We start from the raw sequence: 26602 nt of genomic DNA, 5'->3' as shown, positions 1-26602 counted from the left end.
ACTAATTGTCAGAAGAAGATAATTCTGCATGAGACTATCATTTGTATCTCTCCTAAGCCGTAGGTTACTATGTGGAAATTAAAACTTCAGTTTAATTGTTATTCCACAAAAAGTAAAGCAAAACAAAGCAGAAAGAATCTTTTTAATATTTTTTCTAACTTTTTAATTTTTATTATATTTTTGATAATCTTTACATAGTTAATTAGGGTAAAATTTTCCAGAGCTACAGGAAAGTGGGTAAGAATATTATTTCCATATTGTTTCCTTCATGTATCTGAGATAAAGGGGGATATTAAGGGAGAAGCCCCACCCAGTCTCCCACCCACCCCAAGTCAGAGTGATCCACAATAACCCCCCACCAGGCCTGCCCCCTACTCTGGTTTACCACTATGTATAGCTGACTAGTCCAGTCTGTCCCAGATTTCATACGGCTCTTGTACATGTCAATGGGTATTTTTTTTTTTTTTTTAAAGATTTATTCATTTTTATTACAGCCAGATATACACAGAGGAGGAGAGACAGAGAGGAAGATCTTCCATCCGATGATTCACTCCCCAAGTGAGCCGCAACGGGCCGATGCGCGCCGATCCGAAGCCGGGAACCTGGAACCTCTTCCAGGTCTCCCACGCGGGTGCAGTGTCCCAATGCATTGGGCCGTCCTCAACTGCTTTCCCAGGCCACAAGCAGGGAGCTGGATGGGAAGTGGAGCTGCCGGGATTAGAACCGGCGCCCATATGGGATCCCGGGGCTTTCAAGGCGAGGACTTTAGCCACTAGACCACGCCGCCGGGCCCGTCAATGGGTATTAAAGCTTAGTTCCATCTAACCAGCTCAAATATCCAGCCCTCACAGATGTTGTTGATTGCCTCTCTGTCTAGCCATCCAAGCTGTTGTCCTAGTTTTCGAGGTCTGCAGTGGGAGTGGTAACCCAAGAGGGAGGAGCCCACTATTTCCCTCCCAGGCGTCTCCCACTCCCAGATTATGCACTCTCCAGGTGGTTCTGTGGTTTGACTTGAGAGAATTAGCCCCCAAGTGCCAACTTCTGCCAACTGATAGCAGAATTTTAATATGGCATACTCATAAGTAGAAAAACATGAATGTATATATACAACTTTATGTATGTACATATATACATTGGAAATACATGAATATGGATTCCATGTTTACTTTTGAGTATGTACATATATGACATGTATTATTGATGTATATGATTATATATTATATATATTTTAATTCCAGTATAAATTGTAGGAAATATTTCCTCAGGCTAGTGCAGTTTAACATTATTTTCAGTGTTTCATTATTTCACTTTGAAATAAGAAACTTGAATTTTATTATTGCTTTATAATATTTTTAAGTATCTCAGCATGTTTGAGGAAATCATTAGTAAGGTACTCAAAAATTTCCTCATTATCTTGTGCGCTATTAAGCATTTATCTTAATTATCTAGTCTGGCATGTTATTTAGCTCATGTGTATCTAAAGATTGTAGAATGAACACATTTTTTACTTGCTTTAGAAAACAATCTGATACAGAATAATAATGGAATTATAGCTTCAGAATAACAAACATAATACAGGACAAAATGTTTTGTTTTTACCTTGTGTTTCCATATAGATTGTAAATTAAGCTGCATTCATAGAAGATGCATATTGAACACACGCAGAAGAGTTAAACTCAGCTTAATACTATAGGTCCTGAGTTAATATTTTGGTTCAGTGTCAATATGATTATTTGTCTTAATTTAGTTGAAAAGCAGAGTGGCAATAATGGACAAACAGAGTGATATTTTCCACTTGAAGAGATATTATAGCAATGTCTTCAACAGTTCATTAGAATTAGAATCTTTAGAGAAAACAACCTTTATGAGAATAAAGAATATTCTGTTGTAGTTTTGGAATCACAAAAGTACTACAGCACAAGATATTTTCTTTTAACTGTTACTTTGTGATGCTGTATAAATTCTAAATTGAACTGCAGACATAGAAGTTGCAAATTAAATATGCAGAGTGTGTGCTGTCAGTGTTCGGTTTAATGATCCGGAACTGAGGAGACATGTGCTGTTACAGGTGTTGGTGTCATTTGAAGATGTGGCTGTGGACTTTACCCAGGAAGAATGGCAGACAATGGACAATGCTCAGAGGACCCTGTACAGGGAGGTGATGCTTGAGACATAACAATCTGCTGTCCTTGGGTGAGTAAAGTTCTGTCATGCCTACGCAGAACACTTGTGTATACTTTCTTAATGAAAGAAGAGTTTATAAAATGTAGTAGTTGGTAGGACAAGTGGAGCTTTTGGAAAATCTGCATCATTCTGCATTCACAGGGTACTCCATGACAAAGCCTGATTTGATCTTCAAGTTGGAGCAAGAATCAGCACCATGGACAGTGGAGAACTCTGTCATGCAGAGACTTCCAGGTAGGTCAGCACATATTGGGTAGGGAAATTGATACATAACTCAGTAAATGTTGACTAAAATTATATTTGATTTTTTACTTGAGTTTCTTTCAGAAGGACAGCTGGTGAGACACAGGTATTCTATAGTTTCCATGTATAGGTTTATTCTAGTAATTTGCCAGCCTGTCACCATAAATCTAGAATTATATATGGGTCTTTTAATGGTACCAAACACTTGAATCATATCTGCCACTGCCAAGATACATTTTCAGGAGGTTGTATTTGAAGCAGAGTAGCCAGGAAAAGACAAACTAGTGCTGAGATAGGATGTAAGATACCACAAACCTTATTTTGAATTTTCATTTTTTTTCCAAAGATTTATTTTATTTTTATTTGAACATCAGATATCCAGAGAGGAGCAGAGATAAAGAGAAAATCTTCCATACAGTGATTCACTCCCCATGTGAGCTTAATGGCCAGTGCTATGCTGATCTGGAGGCAGGAGCCAGGAACTTCTTCCAGGTCTCCCACATGGGTGCAGAGTCCCAAGGCTTTGTGCTGTCCTCAACTGTTTTCCCTGGCCACAATCAGGGAGCTGGATGGGAAGTGGGGCCAGCAGGATTAGAACTGGCAGCCATATGAGATCCTGGCATGTTCAAGGTGAGGACTTTAGCCACTTGGCCATGGCGCTCGGTCCTATTTTGAATTTTTCAATCATATCTTTTGTCATATCCCATTTTAACTTAAATACATAATCTCAAGTAATTAAAATTTTTATTTATAAAATGGGTATTATGTTAAGGCATTAGTAGATGAAATTTAATGCCCATTAATAATGCTCATAAATGTCCACATTTTACTAATATTAAAATCTGCTCTATCTAGAATGGCAAAAAATCTCATTGGCTTTATTGGAGCATTTGAAAAGAAACATTCAGATGTGATTCTTAGATATGGTTACTCTTTTCCTCATTTCAGATCCCCATGGAAAGAATGAGCTGTTTGGAGCTAATCAGAAAGGTCAGGAAATAATCTTCAGGTAAGTTGTAATCACAACAATTAACTGAAGAGGGAGTTGCATTGCCACAAAAATGCTTAGCATTAGCTCTGGCCATAATTGAAACACATTAAGAATGAGAAATTGTACAAAAATGAGACTTGAGAATTAGGATTTCATTATTTCTCCTTTTTTTTTCCTTTGCAGACAGAAGTTTTATTTGCAAAATGACCAGGTGAATGTAGAATGCAGAGGGAATCAAATAGCATTTATTGGGAGAGAGCCAGGAGATTTTATGTCTCTTGAAAGGAGACAGCAAAATTTTTCAGAAGGGTCTCAGATTTTTAAGTGTCCCCTGAGCATTCCTGGTCTCTATAGGAACATTTGGGTAAAACACTTCTCATTGGTTGTTTCTCAGCCTGCAAGGAAATAGCTTCTACTGCACAGCTTCAAATGTACACCTGCCATTCTATGGCTGTTCAGCCCTTAGACGTAGAAAGCCACATGAGTAACAAAGTTGAAGAAACTGGTCTTTTCTCAGCTTATCTATGAAGTGTAGAGGGGGTCATCCAAATGCCCATGTAAGTCATTTCAAAAGATCAAACCTGAGGGCATGACATGGTAGCCTAGTGGCTTGCCCTTGCTTTGCATGTACTGGGATCATATATGGACACTGGTTTGTGCCCTGGCAGCCCCACTTAACATCCAGCTCTCTGCTTGTTGCCAGAGTCCAGCTCTAGCCAAGTTGGGAACTTGAGAAAGGTGCTTGGAGTAGGCATAGAAAATAAACAGGCCACTAAAATTTCAGTATCATAATGGACAATGCGAGAAAGCTGTCCTTTTAATTTATACAGAAGCCTTCACAGACTCTGGCACCCACTTTTCACACCTGGTCAAGTAGGCATTCTTAAGGATATTTCTGCCAATCATTTCACCTTGAGGCAGGATATCAGCCGTCCTAATCCTGTGGTCAGGAAGTTCTCAGTAGATGGTATATGTCAATCAGTAACACATTTCTATTACAATCATGATTCTACAACTTAGTCTTCAATCAGTTCAAGGAGGAACTGCATCACAGAAGGAGGGACCTAAAGACTAAGGAAAGAGGGAAAGAATAGATTTCTACTACTCCGGGACTTAGCATCCTTGATTAGCCTATGGCCAATGGGGGACTAAGACCATAAGCATAGATTCTGCAACATGTAGAGACTTAACACCCTTGATTATCATATGATCAGGGCAGCAGCCAAGAAAGCAGGAATAGTAAGAAGCCCTTTTGCTAAGATGTTATCAGCAACATCATTTTCCAAGCTCACACTGATCATAAAAACCAACTTCACAATGACAGACAATGCATAAATAGATTACAGAAATCTCTGTGGGGTTGTCAATTATGTATGCAACGGGAGGTGGAACTGCTTTTCAGGTGTTTGTAGAGACATCCTCTAGCCCTTGCCATGCAGTGGGAAAGACCTTGCCGCGTTGCCTGCGATGGAGCACTTCTCTTCACACCTTCGTGTCTTCCACACTCACCACACGGACCCCAGCAGCCTGTTGAGGAGAACTCACACGCTTGTTACTGAACACCTGTGTGGGAGACCCGGAAGAAGCTCCTGGTATCTGGTTTTGAATCAGTTCAGCTCTGGCAGTTGCGGTTTTTTCGGAAGTGAATCAAAACAATGAAGATTTTCCTATATGTCTCTCATCCTTTTTATATATCTGAATTTCCAGTAAATATAAATACATTCTTAAAATTAAAAAAATAAATCCAAAGTGAATATTTCATGGTTCCAGGACTCCCATTACACTTCTAATGAGAATAAACCAGCCTGAAGCATAAAAAAGGAGCCCAGAACTTTGTTCCCATGTCAGGTAGTTGGGATTCAGGATCCCATTAGGAAATTTCAAGTCATCAGAAACCTGCCATCTTCTGGAGGCTGTCAAACCTCCATCAGGAATTTTCCAAATATAAGGACCCAGAAACTTGCATCTAAAATGAAAATTGACGTGATAAGAACTGTGAAAATAGATAGTTGCTGATTAGAGCCTCTGATTTCTAAACTGTTGTACTTCCTATCTCCACCCCCACCCCCTAAAAGTACAATCCATCAAGAGGTTTAGCTGGAGTTAGGCTGGTGGTTAGGTATGTGTGTGTGTTCATGTTTCTGCAGAGGCATGGTGTGCCAAGAGTCATTTCCACAGGTTCAATACAAGCCTTCTATAGTGTTCTCTTTGCTAAGTCAAGCACACAGCTCTTGCATAAGTGCCAAAATTCTTTCTTAAGTTCCATATTTTCCACCAAACCAAACATTACCAGGAAAGTTCAGTGGTTCTTTCCTTTAAATAAGTATAGAAGCAGAAAATGGAAACCAGTTGTAGACCAATTTTTTACTTTTTAAGTGACGATTTGAACTTGGAAGAGGGCAGGGGGAAAGCAGCAGGGGCTCAGAGATCTGGTGGCTTTTGAAAGTAGAGAGTGAATGACACCATAGTTTATTTTAAATCCTTTTTTCTCACAGGAAGCCTGATGAAATGTCATTTGAAAAGAAGCATGCCTCCAATGTCCCTGAGAACAACCTCGAGAGTAAGGAAAGCCTCAGTCAGCTTGACAAGATCCACATTTGTCAGCAGTCCTTTGAACACAATGTGAATGAGAAAGCTTGTAGTGGTAAGATGATAGTCCTTATGTGTGAACAAGTTTATACCAAAGACTCATGTAATCTGCAAACTGTCAGTGCCGAAGAAGCAATTCATGTTGGCTGCTATAAATCTTGCCTTGCCATCAAACAGAGAACTGACACAGGAGACAATTTGTATGTGTCCAATGAATGTAAAGAAAACATGGAGCAGAAGTCAGAACTCATTAGAGATCAGACCCTTCGAAGTGCAGAGAATCCATATGAATGCAATGTGTGTGGAAAAGCTTTTCCTCAGAAGTCACACCTCATTAGACATCAGAGAATTCACACAGGAGAAAAACCTTACAAATGTAGTGAGTGTGAAAAAGCTTTTCCTCGGAAGTCACACCTCATTAGACATCAGAGAATCCACACAGGAGAAAAACCTTATGAATGCAGTGAGTGTGGAAAAGCTTTTCCTGATAAGTCAACCTTAGTGATACATCAGAGGGTCCACACTGGGGAAAAACCTTATGAATGTAGCCAGTGTGGAAAAGCTTTTTCTCATAAGTCAAGCATTAGAGCACACCTCAGAATCCACACTGGGGCAAAACCTTATGAATGTAGTGAGTGTGGAAAAGCTTTTCCTCATAAGCCACACCTCAATAGACATCAGAGAATCCACACTGGGGAAAAACCTTATGAATGTAGTGAGTGCGGAAAAGCTTTTCCTTACAAGCCACACCTCATTAGACATCAGAGAATCCACACAGGAGAAAAACCTTATGAATGTAGTGAGTGTGGAAAAGCTTTTCCTCGGAAGTCAAACCTCATTACACATCAGAGAACCCACAAGGAAAAGCCTTATGAATGTAATGAGTGTGGAAAAGCATTTACGGATCAGTCACGTTTTGTTAAACATCACAAAATCCACACTAGGGAAAAGCCTTATCAATGTAGTGAGTTTGGAAAAGCTTTTTCTCCTAAGTCAAGCCTAATGATACATCAGAGTCCACACAGGGGAGAAACCTTATAAATATAGTTTGTGTGAGAAAGCCTTTACTTGTGAGTCAAGATTCATTCAACATTAGTGAATCCATAACAATTTAACAACCTTATGAATGTAGTGAGTGTGGAAAATCCTGTTGCAAGCAATCAAGTTGCATGAACTATCAGACTTCACATGGGAAAGGAATGAATATATTATATGTGTTTAAAATTCATGCACAAACACATTTTGAGTGCATTGGAAAGCATACATGCTTCAATAATTAGTATATCCACAGAAATGAGTAAAATATCACTGCATTGACTGAGAAATTATTTTTCTGTTGTCAATCATTAGCAAAGTAACAGACCTCAAAACTACAAAAACATGTAACCAGAAAGACTAGCTACCATAAACCTGTTATTATGGTCTGTCAGAGCTTGCAAAGTGAATGAAACAACCATTAGCAACAGTGCAAATATAAAAGATTGTAATAGGTCAATGAATGTGGAAACATACGTTGAAAGTCTCAATAGGTGTTAAATAATAAGCCTGAGGAGTATCATTCTATTTCAGAAGAGAGGTTATTTGTTGCTAAAATAATTAAAATGCATTTTGTACATGATCTCCCTTTGTTGTGAGTTGGGAAATGTGAATGAATTCTGCTTTCAGATTTAATGTTGATAATAAATGCTCAGTTTGTAATACTTGTTTGAAAAACCATCTTTGGGGCCCGGCGGCATGGCCTAGCGGCTAAAGTCCTTGCCTTGAAAGCCCCGGGATCCCATATGGGCGCCGGTTCTAATCCCGGCAGCTCCACTTCCCATCCAGCTCCCTGCTTGTGGCCTGGGAAAGCAGTTGAGGACGGCCCAATGCATTGGGACACTGCACCCGCGTGGGAAACCCGGAAGAGGTTCCAGGTTCCCGGCTTCGGATCGGTGCGCATCGGCCCGTTGCAGCTCACTTGGGGAGTGAAACATCGGATGGAAGATCTTCCTCTCTGTCTCTCCTCCTCTGTGTATATCTGGCTGTAATAAAATGAATAAAATCTTTAAAAAAAAAAAAAAACCATCTTTCGGGCCCGGCAGCATGGCCTTGTGGCTAAAGTCCTCGCCTTGAAAGCCCCGGGATCCCATATGGGCACCGGTTCTAATCCAGGCTGCTCCACTTCCCATCCAACTCCCTGCTTGTGGCCTGGGAAAGCAGTTGAAGACGGCCCAAGGCTTTGGGACCTTGCACCCACGTGGGAGACCCGAAAGTGGTTCCTGGTTCCCGGCACTGGATCAGTGCCCACCGGCCCGTTGTGGCTCACTTGGGGAGTGAAACATCGGATGGAATATCTTCCTCTCTGTCTCTCCTCCTCTCTGTATATCCGGCTTTCCAATAATAATAAACCTTTGGAAAAAAAAAAAGAAAAAAGAAAAACCATCTTTGTCATTTACACATGTATGTTATTGAGCTATTTTGGAATCTGAAAATTCCTCTCCTATTACAGAATTTTAGTGGAATCACAGCTATCAACTATTGCATGTGGCAGTTGTAATGATTAAGGTTTGAAAGATGAATCTTGTCCAGAGGGAAGATTCTTTTGTGATATATGGCCAAATTAGGATCACCTTTGGCCACTGTCTCTCCCTGAAGAATCACTGTGTGAGATTGCCTCTGTATCTCTGCTTATCCCATGCAGGATGCTATAGGCACATGGCACACTGTATCTCCAAGGTAAAACCCTGGTAGTAGTCTCAGCTAACAGAGACTCCATCTTGGCCTGAAAACTAGGCATACATCCAGAATAGTAGGCTGTATCACATTGTCTCTGTCCCTGAGGAGCTGTGCTAGAATTTTTCTGATAAGCAGCTCTAAGAAGTGAAATGCAACCGTCATCCTGTTTACCAGTCACATGTAATGATCATGCCCAAGGGCATAGCTTTCAGCCCAGGTGCTAGCATATCTTGGTCTACCTGCACATGGCCTAAAACACTAGGCTCCCAAACCTGCTTAGAGAATGCAGCTGGTGACTTGATTAGTGTCCAGAGAAAGAGGCATGTCTACGGACCAGTTACAATTACAGTGTAGGTTGGGAGTGCTGTTGAGACCACCCTCTGACTTCCCCCTCTCAGCTGTATATATGCTCGTATGATTTTTCCAATAAATGGACATCCCTCACCAATTTCTCTCAGGTAGTTCTGCAGCCTTGCAACACCATTGTCATGGCCCTCAAGGGTCTTGGGGAATGCTGGTCTAGGAGACATATCGAGGAGGCATATCTCAGAAAAGAGTTGTTTGACACCAGAGTCTTGGAGTTCCTCTTTCAGGTGGAGTTTATGTGTCAGCTGCCACCACTACTGCTCAGATTCACACTGATTTCATGCATCATGGCTTCCCACACTAAGTTTCTTGCCATTGTATGAGTTATAAGATGCCAGCCTGTGCCTGAACTCTTGAACTGTTAGCATGAGCACCAGGACCAGCATTGTTACATAGTAGGTAAGCTGTCCAAGATCCTAGCCAATCCACCATAGTTTTGCTCTTGGCTTCTGTTTTCACAGCAGTGCAGCTACTGCAATTCAGCAATTGGGGATATGAATCAATGGATGGAAGATGTCTCCCTACTTCTATCTCACTGTAATTCTGCCTTTCAAATAAAAAAAAAAAATTTCAGAGTAGGTCCCATGACTGGCGTTGAGGTAAATTAAATGTTTTTTTTTTTGTGAAAACCATTCACATGCATCTCATGCACGACAACCTGGACCACTTCTACTACTTAATATTTAGAGTCAAGGCCCTGTCAAGACCAACAGTGATGAGCACTGAGTGCATAAGAGGCATCTTTTTTTTTTTTTCAAAATGTGCCATTAATCAATGCCTTAGTTCAACTTCAGAATGAAGTTTGTACACTCCTACCTGCTCCCCACCAGAATTCTCATGTAAGCCCCCAGATGTGAACTCTGCTATTGTTGCTAATCAGCTCCTGACTCAGGTCCTCCCTTGAACACACTCGAGAGAGCCTCCTGCAACAGTGAGATTTATTGAATATTTTGCAGTTCCATTTTTAAGACATTCCCAGTCTCTGACACCATCCTAACATACTCTGATTTTTGTAATTGCATTATAGGTGTGTGGAATAGGGTGGAAGGATGGGATTCACAGGGATTGGGAGAAAATAGGGGTGGGTCCTTTATTCCAGTTATACATCCTGCTGCAGTAACCAAGGGTTGGAACAACATTCAATGATTACTAACTGGGTGTCTCTAATTTCAAGAGACACACCGCCACCTGGTTTTCTCTTAGGAAGTGCTTTCCCCTTCCCTCCTTTTCTCCTGCTCACATAGCCACTTTGCAAATAAAACTTCTGTCTCCAAAAAAATACATTTAAAAAATGACTGAGATCTAGTTTCAGTGAACTTTCTTTTTGGGGGGGGGGTGTGCAGAGAAATTTTCAGTACCCCAGTGAGGAGTAACTAATCTTTGTGTCCCACTCAGTGAGTTATAAGTGCATTCCCGCTGACCATTTCCTGTCTGTTTCTAAGCTTTCCTGGTTGTTCTCTGTCTATTCTAGTTTGTTTTGAGGGGTTTCTGGAGTGATCCTGATGGTCATTACGAGAGAGGGTGGGGACACAAAGTTGGAAACATTCACCTAAACTGTTGACATATGTCCTGTTAGAGTTCTAGAGTTAGACTACCCAAAAAACAACCAGGTTCAACGAAATCATGCTTCAATGGTATAAACTGCTAAATACTAACATTAAAACAGACACGACACAGCCAAATAGCAATCTATAGCCATTTTAGGGTACATAGAACATGGTTGAATATAAACTGAAATTGAAATGTCTATGAGGAAGTCACACGTTGTGGTTGAGAACCTGCATTTTCCTATTAACATATTGGTTAATCAATACCATGTCAATTAATGCCATAATGTTGCAAATGGTTGGAAATATTATGTTGGGGCTTTTAATTGATTGGGATGATACTCTGCTGGCTCTACCTTCAGACCAGAGAAGGTCTCACCAAGAAACGATTGAACTCACCAGGACAATAAGATGAAAGATATCTAGTTTCTATATCCACCTCCTGAATATGATGAACTGGTACTGAGTCCAAAATGTCCATATTTTCTCTGTCTTCATGTACACTTGCTATTCCTGGGAAGACCTGGTCTGGGTTGGGTTCCATGCTTGGGACCCTTGGTCCAGCCACTGTGACCATGTGGTAGGCTGGGCTTTGGCCTGCCTGGGCGCAAGAGGCTTCACCCTTCCTGGTGAGTACACTGGGAGCAGATACCTTGAGATTAAGACAGGCCTAGGCTTCACCAATGGCCAACATCATGAGTTAGGTGGGACTGGGGGAGGGCAACCTAATCATTGTTTTCATGTTTTCTATTTCTGTGTATTGTGTGTGTGTGTGTGTGTGTGTGTGTGTGTGATTTAATTGCACTCAATGTGTATGTATGTATCATTAAGGAGAATTTGTGTGATTATTTCCAAATATTCTATTTTTCCTTCCTGTTTTAGATCAGAGCTAAATGATAGGCAGAGAAGCTGTACCTGGCTTCCCAACCATCCTAGTACCTAACAAAGGGTACTGCACCTCCAATACAAAACCAGGGTGTCAGTGTACCACACACACAGTTTTCTGTCCAGTTGGTTCCAATAGTTTTGTAATTATGTCCATCTAACCAATTGAAGGATGAGGGAACACTTTCAATGTGCATTGGCTGACATGGTTGACCTTAGAGTCTCCATTCACCCAGATATTTGCTGTCCACATTTGGCTGGAATAGCTATCCAATCTTGTCTCTCTTCCTTTCTCTTTGATGGTCCAGATGTGCTCTCTAGGCCTCAGTGGCCTTCCATCTCCAGATGGATCCAGGGCAGTTGAGCCAGTCAATCCTGGCCCCTTGGACCCCCCACCCACGGCACTCACTGAGCTAGCACCACCATGCAGTCATGTGAAGCATCCAAACCAGGAGACCTAGGGCCTGCACACCCTCTACTCTCAGGACTCGCAGACCCAGAACCCATTGCACTAGCCAGCCACAGACCCAGGCCAATCAACACAAATCCCGCCACACATACAGTCGCTGGGGCTCATAAACTGGGCTCATCACACAGCTGTGCCCAAAGGCCCAGACCACTCCTCAGAAAGGAGGTCCCTGATGTTAGATTTAGATTCAGGGCCCTATAGCCCATTAGTTTGTAACTTTTGGAAGTTGCTTGCTTCAAACCCACCAATCAAAGCCTGCCAACTTGCTCTTTTTGAAAGTTAACAGTTAAAACTGACCAATCATGACTGTATAATTATATGGAATTGTCCTGAAATGTATAAGCACCCTGTGCTGTTCAGCTTTGGCCCTTTTTTTCTCTTTTTCCTGCCCTGCTGTTCCTGCTGCAGCTGCCTCTTCCCTGCCCTGCCCTGCTGAGCTGGCACGCGTGGCTGGGAACTTAGGTTAACCGAAATAAACCACCTTTATGCCTTAGCACCAACTTCAGACACGATGATTTTCTGGGGATCTCAAAACTCTAGCACAACGCTTGCATGCTGTAATGCCATCCTGAAGATACGTTGAAAGGTAAAGTGCCATTCCCTTGAGGGTGGCTCAAAGATGAGATTAGTGTGATTTGCACAACATTTTGAGGCATAATTTTACCAGAACCATTAGACCCTAACTGCTGGCTATCTAGACTGACTCCTCACACACTGCTCCAGCACCCTCATATCCACAACCACCCTTGCTTGCTCCAATGATCCAGGCCAAGCAGGCAAGGTAGGCAGCCTCCTCTTTCATTAAGCATTCCTGCCCACAATCCAATCATTTCTGGGCCATGCCAGTTCCAGCAGTGCTCACTCCATTGTGTCCCCAGTCTGTCTGCTGGTGGCTACAGGGCCAGGCCTGGTGGGCCATCATCCACAAGCCACTACTATGTGGGCCCTGCAAGCATGGTTGCTGCTTCAGGCCTAGGCCAGCTCTGCAAACCACCATGCATACAAAGCACCACCCCCACCCCCCGCTGACCTGCTTATCACTTCGGGTCTAGGCTGGCTGTGCCAAGGACCCTGCTGCTCCTTCCTCCATCTTGCACCTCAGAGCTGGGCTCACTCTTCCTGGGCCCACAGAGTCTCTAGTATTCTAGTCTTGATTGCTGCAGTTGGCACAGGTTTTCTCAGCTGACAATATCTGTACCTCCTGCCATGCCTCCCTCAGGATACTCTAGGCACTCCACTTGCTGCTCCAATGACAGACCAGCTCAGCCAAAGTAATACACCACACAACATTCCCAATCTGCAGACCAGCCTTTGTGCTGCCAGCTCAGATAGGCCAAGACAATGCCTCCCATGTCCCCAGTCTTCCTGTCCAATGCTCCAGGGTTCTCAAAAGTCTTGGCTACCATCCTGTCAACCCTACATATGCATGCAGCATGCGTTTCACACCAGCCCTGTCCACAGCATAAGGACAAGGCTGGCTCATCCAGCATCCCACTCACTCTGACAGATGCTGACCCTCCAGCTGCTTCTGGACTGGGACTGCTAGACTGCCAACCCCCTTTGTACTCTGTGTTTGTGGCCACTGGCTTGTTAACATTCCTACTGCACCAGGCTTGGGACTGGCCAGCACGGCCAGTGTCCATTTGGCCCAGCCTACAGCCATGGCACTCTGCATAAGCTACAGGCCTGTTTCCCCTGTGCCCATCATGCCTCCAGCACTTTGCCAGTGCCTCTAGCAGTTTCCCCCATCCAGGCAACTCCAGGGCCAGGCAAGCTCCCCCATGCCCGATGCCCAACCTCTACCACCTGATCCAGGGCCATGCAAGCCCTTCCAGCATCTCCACATACCCAGCATAATTGCCTGCTTGCTGCTAAAGTACCAGGCCAGCTTGGAATGCAACCCTGGAAGCCCTAGCCCGCCTTCGTGCTGCTCTGAGAACAGTTGTTCCCAGACAGCAATGCCCCTCTATCACAGAACAAAATGCCATCTGCTCTAAATTCAGGGCCTGAAATCTGGCATGCCCAGTGTATCTAGCCAGCCTGACTCCCCTCATAGTGACTGCCCAAGGGTCAGGCAAAGTCACCCAATCTTTCAGCACCCCCAGCAGATCACTGGCTCCCCTGCTGCTCCCTCTATGCCAGCTGCATATCTAGCACGTCTGCTCTGCCCCTTGCTACAAGAACAGACTGGCTTCCCTGACCACCCTGGGGCTCTAGCCCGCCCAGTCCAAGGCCACACCTGCTCTTCCAGGACCAGGCTGGTTCTTTCACTGTTCCATTGCCCTCTGCCACCAGCTGTTCATGCCAGGCTGGCTCACTAACATCAATACATCCCCCATTCCATCTCACCCCACATTCCCAGCCTGCCTGCAAGCCACTCCATGGAAAGGCAGCCTTAGTTGGCACCCAGTCAGCTGTTCCAGGACTGGAGCTGTTCTGAGGGTGCTCCACCATCACCCTGCATACATGCCATTCACTCCAGGAAAAGAGGGCTCTGCTTGAACCCCACAACTCTAACCCACCCACTGCCCTCCCAGCTGCTCCAGGACCTGGTAGGACTGGCCAGTGACACAGTGTCTGTTTTAGGCTGCTCACCTGTCTGTCTTTCCAGAGCCAGTTATGGTTGCCCTGTGACCACCGTGCATCTCCTACACCCGCACCTGATATTCCAGGGCCAAATCAAGGGCTGCTTTCTGGGGTGGATCCTGCTTCCAGCCCCCTTATCCTGGAATCAGAGGCTGGAGGCTTTCAAGGGCCTTAATGTTTCCCTCCTTCCCCTCCTCCTTCCTTATTCCACCACCCTACCTCACCCATCTGGGCTATGGTCTCCCAGGCATGGGTCCAGCTTCCAAGTGGGTAATTTCCTGTTTTACTCTATGACCCCTGACTTTGCTCTCTACTCAAGGACTCTGACACACAAAATTTTCTGACACATGTGTGTCTTCCAGTTTGTCTTCTCTGGTCAGATGGCCCTCATTTCATATATGGGACACCCCCAATTCTGTGCAAAACCATTCTCTGAGCCCCCTTTCATTTATGGTCTATATTCCCTTTTCTACCAATGATCTCTATGACTGGAAAAAAACAAAATCATCCTTTTTTGGAGATGCCATCTGCTCTTGTTTATCTCCAGGAGACCATCTTCCAGATCCATCATCCCACTTAGAAAGACCATCAGCAGCTACTTCAGGCACTCTTCACTACTGAGAAGTGCAGCAAAATTCTCCATGAAGCCCAGAGATTAGTGCCCAGTGCAAATGGCCAACAAAAAGATGACCCCCAGATCACAGAGCATGTTTTTCCCTCCACGCATCCTGATTGGGACCCAAATAATTCTGAATGTAGGCAAGCATTAATTCTTTTTGCAAGATTCTGCTGAGTGGTCTCCACATGGCAGCACAATGGCCTACAAATTTATCAAAGGTAAGTGAGGTTAGTCAAGGGCCCTTGGCATCACTGGTGACATTCCTTGAGAGGCTTTTCAATACCTAGCATAATTTTACTCCTATTACCCCAGAGGCACCTGAAAACACACAGGGTTTAAACATAGGAATTATAATGCAGACTACTCTAGATATCAGAAAAAAAAATTCAAAAGATAGATGGGTTTGAAGGCAAAAATCTTATAGAATTGGTGGGAATAGCCCAAAAAGTGTTGAATCAATACTCACAGGTCTCAATGTTGTTGAAGTTGCCCTACCCCTGGACAGAGAAATTCTTATAAACCTCAGTCATTTCTAGAGCGAAACCAGTGTGCCTATAGACAAGAGGAGCATTGGAGAAGTGAATGTCCTCAGAAGCCCAAAAATGACAGAGGTTCTCCATGTCAACACTTAGTGACGGGGCCTAGGCTCTAAGGCCCCCTCCAAGGCTCTGGTAACCTTATCTGCTGGGAGCAAAAAGACTGACTTCCTAACTTATATCAGTGCAAAACATTCAGTACTGAAACAGGACCAACTTACCACCCAAGTAAATACAACTGTTATACAAGTAGCTACAGGGTCTCACATATGTGATTGGACTACTAATCACACTGTTGATTTGTCACTCACCCATTCCTAATAGTGCCTCAGTGCCCAAAACCCAAACCTATGGGCAGGACCTCTTTCACAAATTAAATAAAGTGAACCCACAAAAATTATGATCACTGTGCTGTTAAGGAAGGATTATCAGATGGCCAAGAAGCCCAACTTAAATCTAGGGGACAAAACCAGCAAACTCCCACAGTTACAGGAGCCTTTTCCTTGAGTTTGGGCTAAATCTAACCCTCCTGGTTTAGCATCTGACCATATCTAAGTCTAAGAATATTCACTGTCCAAGTCTAGAGGGGAAATAGTGTGCATATCAAAAGATTGTTGGATTTTGGCATTTTAATTCCTTGTATGTCACCATGGGATATTTCTCTCTTCTTGTATGCAAACCTAACTCCCAGGATTTCAGCCAGTTCAAGATCTGAAGGAGGTAAACATCAGAGTTATGGCCATCAACCCACTGTGTCCAACCCTTATACTCTTCTTAGTCTCCTATCTCCAGACTGCATTTTTTTACACTGTATTTGATTTTAAGGATGCCTTCTTCGCCATCACTCTGGCCACCCAGAGCCAAGCAAATTTTCACTTTTGAGTGAGCAGACCCAGACAATGGTAAGACTGGACAGCTCACTTGGACTCAGCTCCTACAAGGATTCAAAAATTCATCCATGCTCTTTGAGGGACCCTTTCATTGGGACCTTGTTGCCTACTGTCATCAACACCCCCAGGTAACCCTTTCACAGTATATTGATAATCTCCTCCTTGCAGCTGCTTTTCATGCAGACTGTCTTGAAACCACCAAGGGCTTACTGGCCACCTACAGACTCTTGGATACTGGGTCTCAGCCAAAAAGGCCCAGTTGTGCCTAACCCAAGTAACAAATTTGGGTATCTACTTTAGGGCCCACCACTATTTGGGCAGCCAATGCATCCATCATCATCATCATCATCCCTGAGCCCACCAATAAACAACAGGTAACCTTTCCATCTGTTTGTGGATGAACAAAAGGGAATTGCTCGGGGGGTACTTACCCAAATGTTAGAGACCTGGTGGTACCCTGTGACCTAACTCCAAAAACCTGGAATCTGTAGTGGCCAGGTAGCCTACCTTTCTATGCTAGATAACCTCCATAGGGCTCCTGGTAAAAAGCTTGGATAAACTAACCCTGGGACAAAACCTCCATCTCACTGGCCCATATGAAGTGGAGATGCTCCTCATAGCCCCACCCACTATCAAACTTTGCTCATTATCAAACTTTGCTCCTTGACCAACCTTGCATTAACCTCTTCACCACTTCTGACCTTAACCCAGCCACCCTTCTGGCTTCTCAGTTACTCAACTACTCCACTCCTATCTGAAGATGTTAAGCTCCTCTCTAACATTTGACCAGAGCTCAATGACATCTCATGGTCCTGGCTGGACCTCATTTCATTTAGTGATGGCAGCAGATTTAATCAGGTTGGAATATGTGTGATTGAGGCAGGAGTGACTTCACCCACTGAAGTCTTATGGCAGACTGCCTTGCCACAAGGAGCCACAGCTCAAAAGGATGAGCTTATTGCAGTAACCCAGGCTCTCAAAATGTGCACTAATAAGACTGCTAATATCCACATTGACAGCCTGTGTGCCTTTGCTACAGTTCATGTATATGGTGCCATCTACTGGGAATCAGTCCTCCTTATAGCCAAAGGCAAACAAAAAGACCTATTAGCTGCTGTTTGATTCCCACCACAGTGGCGAGAATACACTGCACTGGACACCAAATAGGGAAACCGCCTTGATGACACGGCTACCGAGAAGTGGCCACGAGGGCAACTGCCATACTTTCTCTATTTACTAACTCAATTCTTCCCTCAGATCCATATTTTTCCAATGCTTTGAAATAGATACAAGAAAAGGGGGGTGGGGACAGGCAGCAAGAACAGAACTGGTACCAAGACCCGGATGGTAGGATGTTTCTTCCAAAAGCCCTGGGGCAACATCTGGCCCACCAACTCCATCAGAGCACACATTTAGGAAAAAAAAAAAGGCTTGCTGAGCTCCTCAGAAAAGGATTTAGTGTGCGAGGACTAAATGCATTAGTGGAAGGAGTAGTAGAACATTGTGAAATTTGTTTCCAAGTTAATCCAGGGCCACGACCAGAAATATAAACTGCAATCAGAAATAGGGGAGCAGAGCCAGGCAGGTTTTGGGAGGTTGGTTTCATTGAAAATAAGCCAAGAAAATATGGATATAAATACTTATTGCAAGAGCAGAAACTTTCCTTACTAAAGCAACTGTGTCTGCTGAAAAACTATTACATGAGATTATTCCTAGTTGTGGGCTGCCTCTCCATATAAGCTCAGCTCATGGCCCTGACTTTATTGCCCTGGTGTCACAAGGACCCCAAGCTTTGGGGATAAATTGGAAATCACTTTGTTCCTATAGAATCCAAAGCTCTGGCCAGGTAAAGAGTAAACCGGGTCCTAAAGGAGATCTCGGCAAAATTATCCCTAGAGACTAGCGAAAATTGGGTGGGCATGCTGCCTTTTGTCCTACTTAGAACAAGATGTACCCCCAGCATTAAGGGATTCACTCTTTTTGAGACCATGTTTGGGAGATTCCCCACCCATTTTGCATAAGATAGGAGAAGAAGCCCTGCAAATTATCAGTCATGATCAGCTTTAAGTTCCTTGCAGGCTTTCTCACAGGAGAGCAACAGGAAGGCAGGTTTTCCAGTTTTGCCAGTCTCTAACTTAAATTAAACTTTCCTTTAATGTTATATTGTTATATTGTTCTTTTTTCATTTTTTATTATATTTTTGACAATCTTTACATAGTTAATTAGGGTAATAAGTTCTGTTGCTCAGATTTGCCAGTGAATGATGTGAACTGATTCAGCCTGGTCTGCCCTCAACCCATGCATAATGCATGCCAGTGGGAAACTTTCCATGGCCTGTTCTGGGATGTTTCCTATCAGGTTTCTTGCACTTAGCTGCAGGGTCTGTGTCCTGCCAGAGTAGTTGCTCAGGCTCCTCCATCAGAACCCCTCCCAGTGCCAGATTTTGTGCATACCAGTGGGTCCATGAGCCACCACTACTCAGTTCACCTCCTGTCCTAGCAGGAACAGTGGCTTTTCCTGACTGGCCTTCAACCCAATCTGGTTCTTGCTGTTAGATGTTTCAGCCCAGCCACGGCTAGTCTGTACCCACATACAGCTCACACATGGCTCAGTAGGAGTTGAGACCCAGCCCAGTCTGTCCTACTTCTACCCTAGTCCTCCAGAACACCACAAGGTGTTGATGTCTGGCCTGTCTTGGTGTGTCCAATCCCAGTCCACACTTACGCCAAGGGAGACTACAACTGTATCCTGATCAGAATGCAGCCTGCATTCCAGCCCAGGAGCTGGAGTCAGGGACCTGAGCATGAAGACACCCCGGCCTGAGACCCCCAGCAGCAAGCAGGCTGGCCAAATTTCCAGCCCCTAGGCCCTCGGTCCCACCCCTCCCCAATATCACCCCTCCCCAATGATGGAGGCGGGTGGGCCCTGTGCCCAGCTGGGTACCCAAGACCGCCCCTCGTTATACTCACCCTGAAGGGAGCAGCCCCTGGAGCTCAGGCAGGCCCGGGAAAAGCTCACCACATGCACTATCCTTTTTGTTCTGAACTCCAAGTCCTGTACATACAGTGTAACTTCCAATCAATATTTAAGATCTTTACTAACAATTGTATGATTTTAAGGATGAATATCAGGCCACTGTTGAACCCCACGGTTAGAGGAAGGCCAAATTGGGGGACAGTTTCAGAGACTGACATCTTGGCTACTATCTGAGCTGTTTCTGTGTTGCTGGTGAATAACTCTACTGAGCAAGAGAAGGTGTCTCGGCTCAAGGAGGCACTGGTACCATGTTTTCTCAGTAGAATCTCAGTGAAATTAATCTCCCAATATTTTTCTCAATATTTTTCTGGAGGGTTTCCTCATAATCCAGTTCCTGGAGTTGACTCACCTCGTGGTCCTGGGTTTATCTGGATTAATATGTAACATGGAGGAGAGACCTGTTTAGCTTTTTTTTTTTTTTTTTTTTTTTTTTTTTAATTTAGTCCAGTGATGTAATGGTGACTCTATAAACTCATTCCCAATATTTCCAGCAATATAATTTTTCATTATGTATGTGTCTCCATTCTTTTGAGTCAGTCCCTGTCCTATGAGTTCATCTGAGATCCATTGTTTCACTCAAATACTGAGGAGTCTGTGGCAGTGATCATTCCTATAGGACTAGGAGCATTTGAAGGGGGTCCCACTGGTTTTTACGCAGCTGCTTTGTTTGCTTAGTAAGTTTCCTTTCTAGATACAGGGCCTCATGCACATGGCCAGTGACAAAAGCATATCTGCAGTCTCTATAAATGCTTATAGTTATTTCTTTGACCCATCTCAGGGTCTGGGTCAGGGCAATTAATTCATCCTTCTGGCAACTGTTTCATGTTGTAGTGCTTGGGCCCATATGATTTGATCATGTAAGATGAGCACTGCACCATATAACTGATCCTGTTGATGATGTAACTGCGTCCATCTGTAAACAGGATTTTATCCAAGCCAGGCCATGGAATGTCCATCAAGTTGGCCTTCAGGTTTGCCAGAGAATTTAGGCTGTCTTGGCAATCATGTGTTGGCTCAGATGGCAGAGATTCAATTGGCACTCCAGCCTCACAAGGAAAGTATGAACAATAGTTCTTTTTCCAAAATTCGTTATTCCTATTTTGTTTCAGGGTGGGTCTTTGGGCTACCTCCACCAATTCAGATAACAGCTTTTTCTTAAACTCTTTTGATTTTTGTAACTTATGTTAAACATCAGGAGCCAACTGGAATACAAAGGCTACATTTATACTGCACCTGTTCTCAGGCAACTCAGAATCTATCAGGGTGTATAAGTGGTATACCTCTAGGAGACACATAAGAAACACCACAGAGACTGGCAGAATAGGGTAAGGGCACGTTTAAACAGATGGAAAAACATTTAATCAGGATGAAGCAGAAAGGACATATTCCAGGAAATAGAGAGGACAGAATAACAGCAGAAGGGTACCTGGAGCCTGAGACAGAGGAAAGCAGCGGACACAATGGTGTGGTGTTGCAGTGACTGACACTCCAGTAGCATTCACCTAACGGGCCATCTAAACCCCACCAGCAGCTGGAACTCCACCAGCAACCAGGTGGGAAGGGACTTTCACTGGGAGCTTGGAAGGTGAACCCAAAGACCTGTCCCTCCTGCTGGTCCATTTGATTTGAGCAGGAGCAGAGACAGCAGCAGATCTTAGATGGGCAGTGTGAGAACAAGGTAGATTTCACAGCCCAGTCAGACCTCTAGAGCCAAATTGGGCGCCATTTTGCGTAAGGAGGAAATGTAAGGGAAACGACTGAGCAAAAACTGAGCTCAGAGTGAACTCGTTTTTGACTGAGTGAACTGCATCAGTGTGGCATTCTACCGGCTCCACCCAAGACATGTCTGGGTAGCCCTCAGGCCTGATGGCCAGCAGATCAAGAACTCTAGTAGTGGTATGTCAGGCACCATTTTAGGCACTATGGCAAATGCTTTGCGACTGCAGGAGACAACGGTGAACTGCGAATGTGCTGAGCTAGCAAGAATTAACTGAGTTCCATGGATTACACTGGTCCCACAGGAAAATAATACCAACTGTGGCATCGTACAGGTCCAAATAGATACATGTGGTACCCAGACCTCACAGCCAGCAGGTTCCTAGAAGATCAGTGCCACCAACAACCTAGCAATATTGGACACCTAGTGTCTCTCTAACCCTGGGACCTGCTCCAACCAGAAGTGGGAGTAAGGTTGCAGACACAACAGTGCAACCTCAGCACAATATCACAGAAGGTGGAGATTGGTGAGACAGGAATTGGGACTATGGAGTTCTTTGTGGATATCTAACATAAGAATCCAGACCTGGAATCGCTGGAGGGAGTATCACAATTAGCTGCAAGCAAAAAGTTACGTACCAACTGCAATAAATAAAATCAAACTGCAGACCTGAAGGTGACAGAGCTTAGAAACCTACCCAAAGGAGAAGACTCTGCTAACCAGAAGTACAATGACCAAGAGCAAAAGAAGAGACAAAGGCACAATGAATACTACTGAAAACTCCCCCGAAAAGGAGAAAAACCCTATGTCAACCTTAGAGTTAGATGAGGACGACATCGAGTTAATGAGGGACACAGAATTCAGAGAATTCATTTTAAAGCTTCTGATCCACAACGAGAAGAATGTACAAGAGTTCAAAGAATTTAAGAACTATGTTACACAATCAACAGCAGCAATAAAGCAAATCAAGGCTGATATATCAGAAATTAAGAACACAGTAGAGCAAATTAAAAGTACAGTGCAGAGTCTCCAAAATAGAATGAAGCAAGCAGAAGAAAGAATTGCAGAATTGTAAGATATTTCCTGTCACCAAGGGGAAGCAAACAAAAAGCTGGAAGCAGAGCTGGATCAGGCCATAAAAAGCATTCCAGAATTGAAAGACACTATTAAGAGGCCAAATACAAGAGTTATGGGAGTCCCAGAAGATGCAGAAAGAGAAGCTGAGTTTGCAAATGTATTTAATAAAATAATAAAGGAAAATTTCCCCAATCTGGAGAAAAAAATTGGAAAACAAGATCCAGGAGGGGCACAGAACTCCCAACAGGATTGATTAGAAGCGATCTTCGAAATGACATATGATCATCAAGCTCTCTTCAATTGAACATAACGAAAAGATCCTTTAATGTGCACGTGAAAAAATCAGTTGACATATAAAGGAATGCCAATTAAACTCAGAGGAAATCACTCACAGGAGACTACAGGCAAGAAGAGAATGGAGCAACATATTCTAGATTCTAAAAGAAAAAAATTGTTGGCCTGGGATAACATATCCAGTAATGCTTTCTTTTGTCTTTGAAAATGAAATAAAATACTTCCACAATAAAGAAAATCTAAAAGAATTTGCCTCTTTCAAACTTGCACTATAAATGATACTTCAAGATGTTCTCTTAACAGAGAAGAGGAATAGCACCCACCAAAACCAAGGGCAGACGGGAAGAACATCCCAGTAAAATGACAACAGAAGACTAAACCAATGAACAACCCATTCCTAAAATGAGAGGACCAAAGTAACATCCATGTATGTTAAACTCTGAATGTAAATGGCTTAAGCTCAATCAAATGTCATAGATTAGTAGACTGGATTAAAAAACAAAACTTATCTGTTTATTGTCTGGTGAAGACCCACTTCACCAATGAAAAACATTGGAAACTGTATCATAAGGGTTTTGTTGTTTTCTGTTGGTTTCATCTCTTCAAAACACTTTCTTCCAATTAAATCATTCAGTGACTCGTAGATCGTGCAGTGGCATCATTTTCTTCAAGAAGGTTCTTGATTTTCATTTCTTCAGCTACACATTAGTCATTTAATAGCATGTTATTTTACTTCATGGTGTTGTTAATTTCTTTTTTCTCCCGGACATTGGTTTTGTTTTGTGGCTCTTCATGTAAGGGGATGTATAGTAGCTGTGTAATGGAGACTGTCATATCTAGTAACATGTCATTTAACTTCAGGGCATTGTACATTTCTATTTTTCTTTCTATTGTTGATTTTGTATCATACTTTTCATTTAAGGGGATGTACAGCAGCTGTAAAATGGAGAGTAACATCCAGATGTAAGGATGCAGTGTGGTATGCATTTCTGCTTCGAGACAAAGATGGACTTACAACAAAACAGTTTACTATATCTTCACAATAGGATTCTGGACTCTCTGTTATTGTTCATGTCCACAATCATGGATATATGACTGAGTATAAAGAACTAAATGTTAGTAAGAGGAACTAGGTGTGTAGGGGGGAATTGGGGATGAGATAAGGGAATATGCAACTATATCATAGAATGATAGCAATAATAATAAAATATAAAAAAACTTTAAAAAATTATAAACCAGTAAAAATTCCTCACATAATACACATAAAGTGAATTCAACAACCCCAATCAATGCACACATGATAATCAAAGTGCATCTAACCCGAGGATGTGGAAAATGGGGCAACAAATGCAAATACCAAACACACCAAATACTTTACACAAACAGGATGAAGGATAACATTATTAAAACCATCTTACTGACAAGATTCAGTAAAATGCCACATTTAGTTTACAGTAATATATATGCATAAGTTGAGCAAACCTACAAATATTCAAATATACATCAGCTGAGGTATATTGGTATATTTCCTCCAAAATACACAATTAAATAAGAATGCTAACTTTTCACTGTTTTTAATATTTTCCCCAAAAAGGTAAATAACAAAAGGAAATAAAATGCACAGAAAATGGAATCAAGAGACTCAACTTTATTGCTTTTGAATTATTTTCCCTGATTTTGTTGATAATGAAACCTAATGAACACCAAGACGGTATTCAGCCATTAAAAATAAAATATTGTTATTTGCTGCAAAAGAGATGAAACTGGATATGATAAAATCAGAAAAATGTACAAATAGATCTAGCATATTATATATATAACAAAGTCAAAAACTCCCAGCCGCACTTTGAGTTGTGATTATTACAGACTGAGAAGAGTGAGGCCTGGGGAAAGGAAGGAGGTAGAACGGGTAGCAAGGAAAGTGAGACAGAAGGAACAGGATCCAGTGTCCCACCCCAGTGTGTGGTCACTATAGTTCACAATAGGATAAGCTGATGCAGGGAACTAGACGGAGCATCCTGTTTACCGTAAAAGCAAAGATACATGGAAAGCCTTGGCACCTGGTTTACTCAGCTTAGGCTGTATACGTACACAAACACTGCACTGTATCTTGCGATAGTATTCAAGCACATGATGATCAAAATTCTGTAGAAGTTTTAGTAATCCAATCATCCAGGCCTGGCAGCGTGGCCTAGTGGCTAAAGTCCTCGCCTTGAGTGCCCCAGGGTCCCATATGGGCACCGGTTCTAATCCCGGAAGCTCCACTTCACATCCAGCTCCCTGATTGTGGTCTTGGGAAGCAGTCGAGGACGGCCCAGAGCATTGGGACCCTGCACCCGCATGGGAGACCCGGAAGAGTTTCCTGGTTCCCAGCTTCGGATCAGCTCACACCAGCCATTGTGGCTCAGTTGGGGAGTGAATCATCGGACGGAGGATTTTCCTTCCTCTCTGTCTCTCCTATTCTCTGTATACCTGACTTTGTAATAAAATAAATAAATCTTTAAAAAAAAAAAAGAAATCAGAATCATCCCTTCAAGGTAACAATATCTGAAAAATTTAAACTGTCTCAGTCTACACAGTATAAAACACATTTAGTGCTTTTTAAATTCCTTATTCTATTTCTGTTTTGTAAAATGTTTATTGATTTTCATTGGAAATTCAGATTTACAGAGAGGAGACCAGAGAGAAACATCTCCCATCCACTGGCTCACTGCCCACGTGGCCACAACAGCCAGGGTTGAGCTGATCTGAAGCCAGGAGCCAAGAACTTCTTCTGGGTCTCTCATGCACATGCAGGGTCTCAAGACTTTGGGCTGTCCTCTACTGTTATCCAGGTCACAAGCAGAGAGCTGGATAGTAATTGGAGCAGCCAGGACAAGAACTTGTGCACTGACACATGCAAGATTAGGACTGTAGCAACTAGGCTATCATGGTAGGTTCTTTTTTTTCCAGGATTTTATATAATCTTAATTATATATTTTTTTATTTTTCATTATCATTTTAGGATAAATTTCCTTAGTCCCTGGAATTTTCCTTACTCCCACCTTTTTGATTATTTAAAAACAATTCCTTATTTGCTTAAATGTGAAAATTACTTAGCAAGAGCCAAAGACAGACAGACTGAGATCTTCCCTCCACTTGTTTACTCCCTATGTGGCCACAAGAGGCAGCAAGGTCCAGGCCAAAGCCAGGAGCCTGAACTCCATTCTGATCCTCCACAGGGGTGCAGGTGTCCAAGGAACTGGGACATTTTATTCTATCTTCCAAGCACATGAGCAGAAAACCACATCAGAAAGTGAACATCACACTACAACTGGTGTCTCTCACATGCTTCCAAACAACTAATAGAAAAATTAATCAAAAAGTACAAGGTGATTTTTGGATATTGGGTCACTGAAAGTGTTTGACACCAAATGACGGTACAAACATTCACTTTCTCCATTCTGATGCCTTTTAACATATACATCTTTTTTTTAAATATTTATTTACTTTATTACAAAGTCAGATATACAGAGAAGAGAGAGAGACAGAGAGGAAGATCTTCCATCTGATGACACACTCCCCAAGTGAGCCACAACGGGCCGGTGCTGCACCAATGTGAAGCCAGGAACCAGGAACCTCTTCCAGGTCTCCCATGCAGGTGCAGGGTCCCAAAGCTTTGGGCCATCCTCGACTGCTTTGCCAGGCCACAAGCAGGGAGCTGGATGTGAAGTGGAGCTGCCGGGATTAAAACCAGTGCCCATATGAGATCCCAGGGCATTCAAGGCGAGGACTTTAGCCGCTAGGCCACGCCGCTGGGCCCAACATATAAATTTTTATTAAAAATGATTCAACCAATAATGACCAAAATTGTTGCTC

The 26602-nt window shown here is 43.0% G+C and overlaps 1 protein-coding gene across 1 annotated transcript in view; it reads left to right on the top strand.

Annotated features, from left to right (window-relative positions):
- The window catches only part of LOC131482927 (zinc finger protein 208-like), an 887045-nt gene that overhangs the window by 420705 nt on the left and 439738 nt on the right, over positions 1-26602 (top strand). The window contains 2 exon segments of the mRNA XM_058679158.1: positions 6245-7022; positions 10842-10851. Of these exon segments, the coding sequence (XP_058535141.1) occupies positions 6245-7022; positions 10842-10851 (788 nt within the window).

The sequence above is a fragment of the Ochotona princeps genome, chromosome 21, assembly GCF_030435755.1.
Source record: "Ochotona princeps isolate mOchPri1 chromosome 21, mOchPri1.hap1, whole genome shotgun sequence".
NCBI lineage: Eukaryota > Metazoa > Chordata > Mammalia > Lagomorpha > Ochotonidae > Ochotona > Ochotona princeps.
This window is presented reverse-complemented; position numbering and strand designations above follow the sequence as displayed.